This window comes from Saccoglossus kowalevskii, chromosome 6 (assembly GCF_978046115.1).
Source record: "Saccoglossus kowalevskii chromosome 6, keSacKowa6.1, whole genome shotgun sequence".
In the NCBI taxonomy this organism is placed as follows: domain Eukaryota; kingdom Metazoa; phylum Hemichordata; class Enteropneusta; family Harrimaniidae; genus Saccoglossus; species Saccoglossus kowalevskii.
The window spans coordinates 39201151-39216023 of NC_140646.1; the positions used below are offsets into that span (position 1 = coordinate 39201151).

At 36.2% G+C, this 14873-nt stretch overlaps 1 protein-coding gene across 1 annotated transcript; it reads right to left on the reverse strand.

Moving 5' to 3' along the window:
• Positions 1-3662: 3662 nt before the first annotated feature.
• Positions 3663-12852, reverse strand: LOC146742771 (uncharacterized). The gene is made up of 3 exons (XM_085500517.1): positions 12661-12852; positions 8794-9139; positions 3663-6131 (listed from the first exon to the last, which is right to left on the reverse strand). Exons 2-3 carry the CDS (start codon positions 9130-9132, stop codon positions 5139-5141), a joined length of 1332 nt encoding a protein of 443 aa, XP_085356643.1. The 5' UTR covers positions 9133-9139; positions 12661-12852; the 3' UTR covers positions 3663-5138.
• Positions 12853-14873: the final 2021 nt, after the last annotated feature.

Here is a 14873-nt window from a genome sequence, read left to right on the forward strand (position 1 = left end):
ATGCATGGTAACATCGGCTCTGTTACGCTGTCTGCATGGTAGTATCGGCTCTGTTACGTTGTCTGCATGATAACATCGGCTCTGTTACGGTGTATGCATGGTAACATCGGCTCTGTTACGGTGTATGCATGATAACATCGGCTCTGTTACGTTGTCTGCATGGTAACATCGGCTCTGTTACGCTGTCTGCATGGTAGTATCGACTCTGTTACGGTGTATGCATGGTAACATCGGCTCTGTTACGGTGTATGCATGGTAACATCGGCTTTGTTACGGTGTATGCATGGTAACATCGGCTCTGTTACGGTGTATGCATGATAACATCGGCTCTGTTACGTTGTCTGCATGGTAACATCGGCTCTGTTACGTTGTCTGCATGGTAACATCGGCTCTGTTACGGTGTATGCATGGTAACATCGGCTCTGTTACGTTGTCTGCATGGTAACATCGGCGCTGTTACGGTGGCATGGTAACATGTCTCCCTTACGATGTCGGCTTGGTAACATCGGATTGTTACTGACGTCTACAGAACAAACTGGACAACTGTCTTCCTCGTCATCTACATATACATAATAATTACAATAAGCTACTTTATTATCACCCTAAAGAAAATAGAGTTCTCTTGGTAGGTGATAAAATAGGTATTTGTTAGAATGAAATCACACAAATGAAAATTAAATAATACCCAACAAATAAAATGTTACTTAAATACTGCAAAAACAGTTTTGAAGTTCAGCATTGTTTCTCACATGTTAGTTTTTTCTATATGTACTGTTGTGTATTTTATCACTATCACATTTTTCATTAAATGTAGACCAGAAGCATTCATAATTGCATAACAGAAGCACTTCGCCGATGGAGGGCGCTATTATTATAAATGAGTACTACCATTAACCCGTGGATGTAATACATATATCTGAAATCAATGAATTTATTTGGAGTCCGAATTTTGAGTAAATGATTTGTTAAAGCGCGGTAGTCGTCGCGCTGCACATGTTCGACATTTGTGTTGATAAACATTGATTTTCCCACAATCCAATGCGCTCTTCAAATGGAATCACAAGTATGAGGTTTGACCTGGGCGCGACTTGCACTGATTACCGCCGCGCCGCTGAATCTTTCAATACCTTTCAATCACATGAAAATTACCTAATTAAAGCTTGGAAACGTGTCAGTTCGTACTCGTTGATCTGCGCAACAGTCAAAGTCGCCATCTTTGTTTATATGAGACCCATATATCTCGCACATGCGCAGCGCGACGACTACCGCGCTTTAATGTTCATCGAACTTAAAGTGGCATGTTGGTTATATTCTTGTTCGTTTTTAAAATTCAGTGTCTAAATATGTGTTGGGAAAAGTAACCAATGTTTTCAGTTACATTAAAAAAGCGTGATATTTTTCAACTCAACATTGACCAAATCAATAAATATATGTTGATTCTTTTTGTTTTTGCATATACATACTTTGTATGTTGGTATAACGCCCTCAGTGGCAACTAATAACAGGTGTAGTATGGCGATGCGTTCAACTATTTAATAATGTCACATTTCTATATGGTCGAATAAGTGTTAACAGAAGTTTTGCAATTCAAACGTTAATTTGTAAATGTTCCTGTGTATACAATTTAATAAAATGTTTTTACACCTGTAACTGATGTTATCTTAATTTTACTTATGGTATAGTCAGTCACGGTCACGTGAGTATCGGTATAGTCAGTCACGGTCACGTGAGTATCGGTGTAGTCAGTCACGGTCACGTGAGTATCGGTATAGTCAGTCACGGTCACGTTGTGAGTATCGGTATAGTCAGTCACGGTCACGTGAGTATCGGTATAGTCAGTCACGGTCACGTGAGTATCGGTGTAGTCAGTCACGGTCACGTGAGTATCGGTGTAGTCAGTCACGGTCACGTGAGTATCGGTGTAGTCAGTCACGGTCACGGTCACGTGAGTATCGGTGTAGTCAGTCACGGTCACGTTGTGAGTATCGGTATAGTCAGTCACGGTCACGTGAGTATCGGTATAGTCAGTCACGGTCACGTGAGTATCGGTATAGTCAGTCACGGTCACGTGAGTATCGGTATAGTCAGTCACGGTCACGTTGTGAGTATCGGTATAGTCAGTCACGGTCACGTGAGTATCGGTATAGTCAGTCACGGTCACGTGAGTATCGGTATAGTCAGTCACGGTCACGTGAGTATCGGTATAGTCAGTCACGGTCACGTGAGTATCGGTGTAGTCAGTCACGGTCACGTTGTGAGTATCGGTATAGTCAGTCACGGTCACGTGAGTATCGGTGTAGTCAGTCACGGTCACGTTGTGAGTATCGGTATAGTCAGTCACGGTCACGTGAGTATCGGTATAGTCAGTCACGGTCACGTGAGTATCGGTGCAAAGAAAGAGAGATTAAAATTATAGTTATATATTTAACACGCCATCACAATAATTGGTGAAGAATGTTGTGATTAGAATTGCGTCACCGATCTTACTCAGTACATGCGGAATTTGTAGGGTATGGCATGTACGAACTGGATTGCGTGGCCTTTCTCCTTATATCCTCTCATCATACCATAGTATTTTTTGTATATCCCTTTTCTGTAAGTAGCGTCCTGTTTCTAGAGGGTGCAATACAGGTAATAGTACAAGAATTGTTACATCGTCGTATATCGTCACTCAATTAAAATTGCATCCACACTCTGTGTGGCCCATCGAAAATTTCACTGACAACTTTTCCGACTTTCGACACTATCGCCTACAAACATTTTCATATTAATAATCAACAGAAAACTTTCGTGACTTCCATATTTTCAACTATAAATGTAATTCTAACACTTTTCAAACAACAAATTTTCCGATATTTATTTATACGAATTTGTCACCTTCGCAAAATTTCTACCGGACAACCAACTTTACTGCCTTCAATACACAGTTTTCAACATTCGCAAGCTACTTTTTGGACGTCTCTGTCAATTCTGCTTTGATCTCCAAACCAGATATTATAGCCAACTTTCCAGACTTACAATTCAACATTTCCTCATTTCATAACAATGGTTTCCTAAACTATATTTCAGCTAGACAACTTTCGCGACTCCCTCGAAAAAAAAAGAAAACATTCTCGACATACTAGCATACTATACCCACAATCACTTTTTTTTTTGTTTACAAACTTTTCCGAATACGATGTTCATAAATCTTATTCAGTTTTCCGTCGTCCAAGACACCTCTCCCGTCCTTTGAATATATTTTCCAGTCTTTACAAAATATGTATTGGCTCATAAGGACCAAGTTCAGACAATTATTCGGACTTAATGTCATTTCATTTGTTCAACACAATTTTTTCATAATCGCAGATTCATCTTCGGACATCCTCAACTTAGGAATGTTTTCCTCTTCGCAAAATTCGTTCGTCAGTCAAGACAACTTTTACGCCTAATATACCGGTTCCAGACAACGGTCACGAATTTAATACTTTCTCGTCGGTCGTCAGGAAAACTTTTTCATGCAAACGACTTTTGGGTTTTTCCAGACATTTTCCTCTTTAACGTCAACATTTCCATCATTAAAGACGGCATACAAGACTTTCCATGCAACTTTCCCCGTTCTCTTACAAAAGACTTTCTCATCATAACTATTGTTCGAACATTCTATATATCACTTCCCTGAGTTCCACTGATGAAAACAATATCTTTTACTTCCAATAAAACATTCCAACGTTTCAACAAACGCATTTTTTCAAATATCAATTCCACCTCTGTCTCCATGCTATTGTTAATTGTTGTACCCGCAGTGCCACCTGGCTTTTAACCGTAATCTTATCACAATTATCGATGATATTTGGCATTTGGAATAAAACTGAACCTTGTTTAAAAAACATTTGAGTTCAGACAAGTAGCACAATTTATTTTAGCCGTTATTTTTCTCAAAGGTTAACAAAGGAATATTATACACTCAAACTTTATGTAGCAATGAGACCCTGGAGTTGATTGTTATAATATTGGTATAACCCGCGTTACTTGTGCTAGATTCATCCTAACTGATTAACGATTCAGAGTCGTCAAGTATTACCTCAGATCAACTATGGTAGGATGGAAACACCTCAAATGTTACATGGAGTTAATAATATTTGAAAAAAATAATTGATTCAAGTGTTGACAGTTCATTCACTACATGCACTAATGCTGTCAATACTTGACAATGTGAATAATACATGTTTAAGCATGTTTAGATAATTTTGTTTGATATTGCATCTTGATAATAAAAATAATACTTTGACTGCAGAACATATTTGTCCAATGTTATTAAGCTGCAAATAAACATTATTACATCACTTTAAATAAATCTAATCTATTTATAAATGTTGAAGATAAAGTATGAATTTCATAAACTCATAAAAATAACATTTCTGGAAAGTTTGTTTCCTCTATTCTAAATTAACCAAAATAAATTGAATATACCATTTTATTATTGTCCTCATAAACAGGAGATAGCATGTTGTTGTTTACAGATAAGCTTTTACCCATGAATCTTTGCATTTTTACATCTATTTGAAAACTCATGTCAAAGTGTTTATTGTGTTTACTGTAACAAGTTTCGAATAGGTGGTATTTAAAACGGGCAGCTAATTTAGCAGTCCAACTGGTTTATCGATGCAAAAACATCTAAATTTTCAAATTCTGCAGTTGTAGATTGAATAGTTTGTTGATAGACTATTTTAAAACAAATTGTTGTGAGATGCACATATTGACAATGTGATTATTTGGACTGATATAATGAAGAACCATTGTACCTTATATTAAACAGTAGTACATCATGATTTAGAGGTTGACATTACAAACTATGAAAGAGGAAGAATAACTGTGTGAATTGTAATTTTTTTTTACTTAATTTTGGAGTGTTTTTTTTTCAGGAGAATGTTGCTAAAGATTTGTTTTTCCAATGTATGTGGTTTTTCAAATATTTTTTTTTCGGTAATTTTACCTGTAGATTTTTTCTCTGTAAAGTCATTTTTTTTCAAATTTGCTCAACTCGGAGTTTCTAATTCCTTAACAGTGTCATTAACATTCCAAAATAATAATTTTCATAAATTCTGTTGTGAAAATTGGGTGACATACACTACATGTTCAGGGAGTATATGGAGTCTTTATACACATGTTTCATTCAAGAGATAATCACACATTTCACATGATATTGCAGACTTCTTATTAACAAAAGTGCACTTTGAACAGATTTTATCACCAGATGCAGAATCCGATTTGGATTTGACTACTGTCTTACTTTTGGCACATTCTTTACAGACATGATCATTTTTCGTATTACTTGTGGTACAGTGAATGCAGATCCACATAGAGCTCCTAGTAACAACAGCTTCAGTTCTTCTCCCCTCTGCGGAAACTTTCTTAGCATTAGCATCACTACTTGATGTCTTCCTCAAATTATACTTTTCTGAATAATCTAAATACTTTCCCATAGGCATGTCTGACTGTACCTCATCTGGTAAAGCAGTACTATACTGTTGGGTTGCAGGGATTCTTTTAGTGGCTTGCAGCATATGTAGCTTCTCCACGGGAGCATTCTTTATGACTGCAAGTGAAGAATTCTTTGTTCTTACAGGAGGGATGGGTACTTTATTCACAGCAAGGAAACTAGCTTCAATGTGCTCATCTAGGGGATTGCAAGGAATGTCAGAGATGGGACTGACCACTGTATTGTAACCAGGACTGTATAAATCTTCATAATCACATGTGTTTTCCACATGAAGACAACTCTCATCATCATATGCTTTACAAGCCTCCCATTCAATGTTTGTTACCATACTGGACGTTTCAGGAACCATGCGATCAACCATTTGTGCTACACACTCATCAGGTGAGCCCAAGTAGGTACTGCGAGCCACATACACCTGTTTCAGTGAAAAGTTAAATGATTTTGCCACATCGTATATTCGACCAATGAAAATACACTCCTTGGAAGCAATAGACATGTCCACTGCTATTTCCAGCAAGGTATCGCGATCAGCTATGTTTTTCAGCTTCCATACACCCTGTTTGCTTCGCTTATAACCCATTCTCTCAAAAATTCTGTTGGTATCATCCAAATATTGGCTGATTTTACTTCTAAAAAATCCTGTATTTTCCTAAAAATAAATAAATATTAAGAAGAAAGTCATGAACTTACACTGTAATACACGCATCATTATATTACAACGAAATTGTATTTATTGTATAATGGATCATTTTAATACGATTGTATATAATTTGGTTTTACCATAGACACAACTACGCACTAATAATAGAATAAAAATACATATAAATACAGAAAATAACATAATTTGTGACGATAAATCACTTATCATAACCATTTATTTACATCCATAATGAGCACAGCTGAACAAAGAAAAAATAGTAGAGCTAGCAGACGCACAGTTATGACATATATCCCATTACTATGACACTCGTGTTTTTTTCTAAAAGGCAACTAAAGTTACCCCAGACCATTTGTCCCGGTGTTATCGCTATCGCCACACGAGACTCCAGCTTGTCTCCTATACAATTTGACTGCGCACATCCAGAAAGTAGATGTAGCTGTGATTGGTGGAATACTAATGAGTTGAGTGTCAATCAAACGCCCACGCTATCTTTAGTAAACAAAGTCACGTGACACGCGCCATTTTAGTTTTGATTAGTTCATGGGATCGGAGTGGTCGGGCAGGCGATTTCAAGGCAGCACGCTTAACCCTTTCGTTCACAGGTTGGGAGATATTAGAATGACTGACAATTTCACGCCACTGTTTTACATTATTGGCGGATTTTTCTGCGCTATCAATCTTTCTCTTACAAACTAGACATAGATGAGACGACAGAGTCGCTCCTTTCACAACGTCGCACTGGATCAAATTGGAAAGACTATTTCCATAAGTTATCCCTCCTGCTTTTCCTGGCTTGAATAAATTCACACACGACTTTAACTGTCCACAAACTCGAAGACTACACGAACACAGTCTACAATAGTCGTCCGCAACAATATGTATGTATTTCTTCGGTGTACTGATGCACGAATGCACCGTGACACGGTGTTTCTCGGGTGTCGCCATCGCTGAGAATGCCGCCGGCGCAATTTTTCACCCAACTCGCGATTCTGTTTTGCAACATTTTATCAATATTCCCTTTGACAAAATCGCCGACAAAAGCACCGCTTTGCTGATCTTTTGTTCTATAATTCTTAATGCAAACACCGACCCTAGTAGTAATTAGTAACGTCGCCTAGTACATATGAACGGTCGTCATTGCAAATCGAACATCCTTTTGAAATTTGGACGTCGGGCAGGCGATTTCAAGGCACCGCACTTAAATATTAGCAACATATTTTTCTGAGAGGTTGTTTATTCTCTTTCAAACGAGACATAAATGTGACGACATAGTCGATCCCTTATCCACCGCTAAGAATGCCGCAATGTTTCGTTCGTTTTGCAACATGCCACAAATCGTCGAAAAAAACACCACTTCGACGGAAGCTTGCGTAATAAGGGGGTTAAAACAAGAAAACAAATGCCTTGTTTAATACATATCGACCTGTTTTACTTGCGAAAGATAACGGAACATGAACTCGTTTCGTGCGACTTCGGAACCCGAAGGAACACACCAACAAGGTTGAATTTACCCGCTATCTTCCAAATATGGTATATTAATTTATTCAGTTGTTTATTTAGAGTGACGTCCGCGGTCGAATGCGATTGGCTATCGATGTCAGTGCAAAGGTCATATGAATATTAAAATTAAGTGGGCGGAAGGAAAATTGTATAGGAGACAAGCTGGAGTCTCGTGTGGCGATAGCGATAACACCGGGACGAATGGTCTGGGGTAAACTAAAGTTAACTTTAGTGCTGAAAGAGCTAATAAAAAGTGTTTGACTGTGTTAGGATGCACACATAAAACAGGTGGGTAAAAAAACAATATTCAAAATAATAACACTTACAATGTGTGTATATTTTGTGTTATGTATTATGATTTCAATGTAATGTTTTTATTATTATGACAATTTTTTTTCATATTGGAAATATTTTGTGCATGCATTGTGTTTAATACCCTGACCACAAATAGATCCTTGTATATAAACCTCTGATCACAAATAGATCATGTATATAAACCTCTGACCACAAATAGATCCTTGTATATAAACCTCTGACAACAAATAGATCCTGTATATAAACCTCTGACCACAAATAGATCCTTGTATATAAACCTCTGACCACAAATAGATCCTGTATATATACCTCTGACCACAAATAGATCCTTGTATATAAACCTCTGACCACAAATAGATCCTTGTATATAAACCTCTGACCACAAATAGATCCTGTATATAAACCTCTGCCCACAAATAGATCCTGTATATAAACCTCTGACCACAAATAGATCTTGTATATAAACCTCTGACCACAAATAGATCCTTGTATATAAACCTCTGACCACAGATAGATCCTGTATATATACCTCTGACCACAAATAGATCCTTGTATATAAACCTCTGACCACAAATAGATCCTTGTATATAAACCTCTGACCACAAATAGATCCTGTATATAAACCTCTGCCCACAAATAGATCCTGTATATAAACCTCTGACCACAAATAGATCTTGTATATAAACCTCTGACCACAAATAGATCATGTATATGAACTTCTGATCATAAATAGATCCTGTATATGAACCCTGACCACAAATAGATCCTGTATATATGAATCCATGACTGCTTCATTCGAGGATGAACTATAAAATTTCTCAACACATTAAATTACCTGAATCTGTCTGTAGATTGGTTTCCATGGTGACACTAATAGATTATGCGCATACTTTTCAAAGCATTCAAAGGCAACAGCCATTTTATGAGGTTCACAGTCGTCTTGGATGATTTTACCACCAACTGAAGTATGAAGCTTTAACCATTTAAACTTGGATTCCGGTTGAATACATGCAAGATATATTTCAACATTTTGTTCATAATCTTCTTTGACTTTTTTTAACATCTTTGAGTGCTCACTGTATGTTGGGACTACTTTTGTGTTGTGTTGGTTTAAAACTAGTCTTTCTAGATAAAACGACTTCAGATATTTATAACTGACTTTGGGTTCTTCCATTATGAACCTGAAAATAGAAAAAGTTGATTTTTAAATTTTTAATGAGTCAGTGATGACTGCAAATTCTGGTGAGATATGAAGGGAAGGAATCTGCATCAGAATGCAGGTACCTAATCTGCCCGTTGTTATGTGTGGCATAAATTAAATATAATACAAAATAATAGTGTCCATGTGTCTGGTTAAATACGATTTGGACCATTGGTGACGCTTTTAAATCCACAATGTTTTGCATAAGAAAGCCATGGATTTTGCTCCCACTTTTGGTTTGACGTTGACGTGGGTATAGTTTCGTTTATTTCCCTCTTGCTTACTTTTTGAATGTAAAGCTTGTTTTTTGGTGTCTTCTGTTTCAAGTCCTTCAAGTCCCTATATGTACCTCTACGCAATAGCAAGACAAAAAGAAAAGTCGCTCTACAAGTGTCCTGATACAACAAAGACCGGCTACGTGGTGAAGACTAATTTCGCCATTCGGACCAGCTGAAATATACTTGACATTTATTTGATAAGTAGACCCTATTATTCCCTGTACTTAGAGCATATCCTTGTAATGTAACTTTATTTATGTTTATGTCCATACTGTTGGTTTATTAACAAGTACTATAAATGAAATGAAAATATATTATCCTATAAATTTGTGTGATTATTTTGTAACAGTTCAGCCCGTAAAATATAAGGGAATTTGCCCACCCTTGGCTTATAGTTGAAATCATGACACCATGCAGGGACCAAGCCGGTTATGGAGAACACCAGCAAAGATTCAGTTATTTAAAAATAAATTGTTATTAATTAAAATAGAGCAGTTGTTCCAAAGGCAACAATGACCTTTTGAAGAAAAAAAACAGTAGCCACAATAAACTTTATGCAATGAAAACAACAAATATCACATGAATATACAGAAAACACAGTACATGTATCTCCACACTTTCAACCCACACCTCCGATTAATTTGTCCACCACTCATATTTATAGGAAAATTTCAAACTTGTTTCAGCTTTTATAAAACGCAAATATTAAGAGATTGAGAGTATTTTCTGTGTTATCTGTTGTTATAGATGATGCATTTGTGAATTCATATACCACTGTTCACCAAATTCCATACAAGCATAGGTCTGTATTGCTACATTGAGATGGTGAGCATGTGTTATTATTGCCCTGAATAACTTTTGATTTGATTGGTCAATACAATACTGACGAATATCAAACTTAGTTGAAGAATTTGACCTCTAATATCACAAAAAAAGTTCCAGACATGGAAATCAACAAACAGCAATACATTTGCCGGCACTGTGCTATTTCATTATTATTAAATTTGAATAATAATAAACCTTTAGACTTGATTTTGGTCAATAGGATTTGTTTTCAATTGTCAAAACTAAAATAGAATAGGCGTACCTATAACTGTTGTGGTATTTAAATAATATTGCATGGGCTTTGGTAGGGTCACAATTCCTCTGTGGTGAGGCAATAAATAGAGTATAGAGTATAGAGTAGTAACACAGTTAGGATTAAAAATGTTGGTATTGTCTGCATACTCCTCAGTTGATTTGTTTAACATGCTGTACTTTGTTCTATGGTTATGTCAATTCTATTTTTAAAAAATCTTGTAACCGTGTTATTGTGACAGTAGACAAGCACGATATACTATGTACATAGATGAATCAGAGGTCAACACAGCTAAAGAGTACATTGATTGCTTGGAAACTTTAAGTGGCGTTTGTTTATGACAACATTAAACAATATAGTGAGGCTGTCATCAAGAATTTACCTATAAAGCATTGCACTTCATTTGCTTGATAAAAGTTCCTCAGAACCCCCTCATCCATAACTCTAATCTTAACTCTGCCCTTCCAGTGCTCCCCTCCCCATTTTGATTGTATATGCCCCTCTTCAGAACATATATAGTTATCTGGAGGGCATATACAATTACATTGGGGGGCTAGAGTGTTAAACTGTGGCTTTGTGTGTATAAAAATAAGGATTGCTGTCTGAATAAAATAGAATAGTATACAGTATACATTTCTTTTCAACAGATGAGGAATTAAACATAGAATACATTAGTTTTGTTCATCTGTGTATAGTTTACATTGAGTGATAAAATGAATGTCGTTTTCAAGTTAGATACATAAAGGGCATTTTCTTCAGTTTTTGGTCTAGTGTACTTGTGTCACCCAGTTTCAATGTGTAATTTATGGCAGCTAAGTCTAAATTTGCTTTATTTTCTTACTGCTTATCATTCAACTGTTTTTGGTAGGTTTCTTGATGAATAGTGTTTAAATATTATAAATATTCTCAGTTTTTAGTCATCTCGTTGCATGTCAGTGCTCCATACATTTTGGTAATGTTTTTTGGTAGCCTCTTGGAAGTGTTCTTTTGTAACATTCATGTCTATTTTGTAAACACTTTTGAGCTTACATAGTCTTGTAAGTCAATATGTTTGTTATTTCTAATTTCCTTCAAAGCATTATATGCAATGCTATTTTGTTCAAGTGTTTATAATAAGTATGCCTTGAATTGTATATGACTTAGGTTGAATTTGTCAGTATTTGCACTGTCCCAGTTCTTATTTGTTCATACACTCAATCTTTATTTTTTGATGTACCAGTAAAAAGTTGTGATGTCAGTTTACAACTAGGGTGAGACAAGAAAGCACGTTTCAAACTACCCGGTAGTTCTCACAATGTCAATTATGGGTATTATACAAAATGTTTGTCAGACCACCAAGTGTAAAATAAAGATGACTTTGCAAAATACTAGTATACATGTATGTGAATAAATTAATGATTTATGGAAAATGCAATTTGTATAAGTTTTATACGGTAGTATGTAAAACATTCCAACAACATGAGTGGAGAAACCCCCTCATATCCAACTCATATCCAACAACGCTTATTACTGTAGCTAGGTAGTATAGTGCAGGCTGGTCGACCACAAAACTAATATTAGTGTTGGGGGGTGTCAGAGAGCGGATGATTAAATTGTGTGATATATGCTTGCATTACATTCGGTTTCAGTTCTATATTTTCTATTATTTTGAGCAAGAACGTAGTCGTTCCGCACTACAGACGTCCATGTGTATTGACTTCAGTGACCACGCCACACGAATGATCGTCAGGCCCCTGTACTCTGACGGCCACATTCTGACCACAGAAAATCAACGACTTATTTGTGGATGTTGGGGTTAAACAATAACACTAGTTGTGCTATCACTGTCGTTGGTTAAGAGTAATAGTGAGACAATGTTACATCACAAATAAGTCGTCAAGGTCCTGCGCCCCTAACGATCGGAATATTCCGATGAACCTATAGCGTGCATAGCGGACCTTACGATATGTCGTCATAATGGCCTCGAAACCACTGGCGTTAGCTCTGCCTCAATAAATATTCATTCTAATTTACTGAAATATACCTAAATTTCAAAAAGAATATTATAAGGATGTGTCGCAAACGAAATTAAATACATTACGTATTTGATGTGTTTGTACAATCACAATGATAACGCTCGTGCAGCAAAAACGCATACTGGCTTACCTCTGACGTGTATGTCACATTAACATACAAGTCACAAACAGCAGAAAACCCGAACAGTCTATTTCGACAACTCTTCACCAACCCCAGAATGTTGTCTTTAATACAGCAAGAGCGATGATTCATAACCGCCGAACGCCATACTAGGTCACGTGATTTGCAGGGGATTCCCGGCCACTTCCCTATTAACAGCAATGACCTCATTACGTGGCGTACGTTGGATTTCCCGTATAAGTCAACTTCCTGCAGTGATCTCGACACTCATCATTATCTCCTAGCTATAAAACCTTCCCCGCTAATATTTCTGTTGTTGTGTATTTATTTGTTTATTTTTTATTCACCACGTTTTCAAGTTATTTTTCTGAGAAAATAACTAGGAAAAACTATGAACAATAATAATAAATTTATTACTCTACTAAAAACCTTCAGAGGGTTTTTGTATGGTAAGGAACATAAATACAAAGAAATACGTACAATACAAAAGAGATAAAAATAAAATGTTAGTAAAATATAAGAACAAATAGAGTAATTACTTTCTGTGGTTTTAAAAATTGTGCTCTACAAATATTTTGCTAAGGCTATGTTATTCTCTATAATCTTTTTAAATATGGAATTCACATACATTCACATAAATAAAATAAACAAAAAAATCAATAATAAAAAACTAACTACATGAAACGATTGAGGAAAATAATGTCAAATACAAGCACTCTATTCCAATGTTTTGAAATTAAAATTGAACAGATAAAGAATACTCGAACAAGGCTCGGCCTCGAACGTGCACTCGTGTAAGTGCGCCCTCTGTGGCCAGTGTTGACTCATGTGGTTGCGCTACTCAGACTGTCAGCCTCGGATGCCTGCTCAACATCTTGAACATTATGTCGAGATTGTGAACCGGTTCTGTCGGTGAAACTGATGAGCCTTCAGTAGTATGCTTCGTTCTCACTGACCTACAGCAGTATGTACGCAAATATATTGCCAAACACGCGACCAATTCACTAGAATTCTATCTCCATTCCATTTTCCTTGTTTAATTACTAAGTCATACTCATATCAAAATGAAATAATTTCCTCCCATTTCTTGACAAAAATATCACATCCTACATCATTTTCTCTCGCCCTAAGAGCTTACTTATCGAAAAAACTCAAATTTGGGATGGTGAAAGTAGCTATAACTAATGTTCTTGATTGGAAACAGTCGCATGCAAACACAGGGTCTTGTAACGTACCTTCAGTACTTGTTGTAAGGGCTTACAGATGTTACGTCGCCCTGGCAATCATACTGACTTTGAAACGTTACAAGACTCTGTGTATACAAATGTACATACAATACAAATTAACAAAATCGATCAGTGACTACATTTTACGGGTAAGGTAACCTTATTATTAACGCGAATATTATTTTTAAATTACCAATGACCTGTTATTTTTATTTACAATCGTCTCGTTATTCTGAGTTAGAATACTATGAATTTTATATTTGAAAAGGCCATGCTTAAAAGGTCATAACGCTTTATTGACGTCCGAACGATACGTGGCAATCGACAAACGCGTTAGTATTGGGGGGCGAGGTAATTCTACGCTTAATAAACACATTCTATGATACTAGTAGTCAATTTAAATGAAGTACCGGTAAGTGTATCGCAATGTTATATTGGCGTTTTGTCATTGAACTATTAAAATAACAATTTTAAGTTCAAAATTGAATAATTCAATTGTTGCGGTGGACGTGCGCCTTATTATTATTTAGAATGTCTTTATCAAGTGGACAGTTTTGTTTTCTTTTTCCATGAATTTTGACTAAAACGTCTAGAAATTAGCCCAAATTTCAATGCAGATGTCAAAAAAGTATGTACAAGATGTGACAATAGCCTACTAAGTTACCCAGCGCTTCGATATTTTCACAGCTTTAATAAACTGCAAATCCACATTAAATTTGTCACCGTAGATTAACCAGAATCGACATTCACATAACAAATATTGATATCCATGTCGTCAGTAAATATTTCACTTTGCCTTCACTGGTTGCTAAATGTGTAGGGTCTGTGTAGAATATTTCAATTGTGATGCAAGTATATTTATTTGTATCTATGTTGTTGTATTTCTGCACACAGACGCGCTATTAAAAATATCCAGCCCCCGCGGGGAAATAGAAGTCGACAATTCAAAAAGGGTATCAGTAATATAAATAGTAATACAGTAACCCCAAATCATAT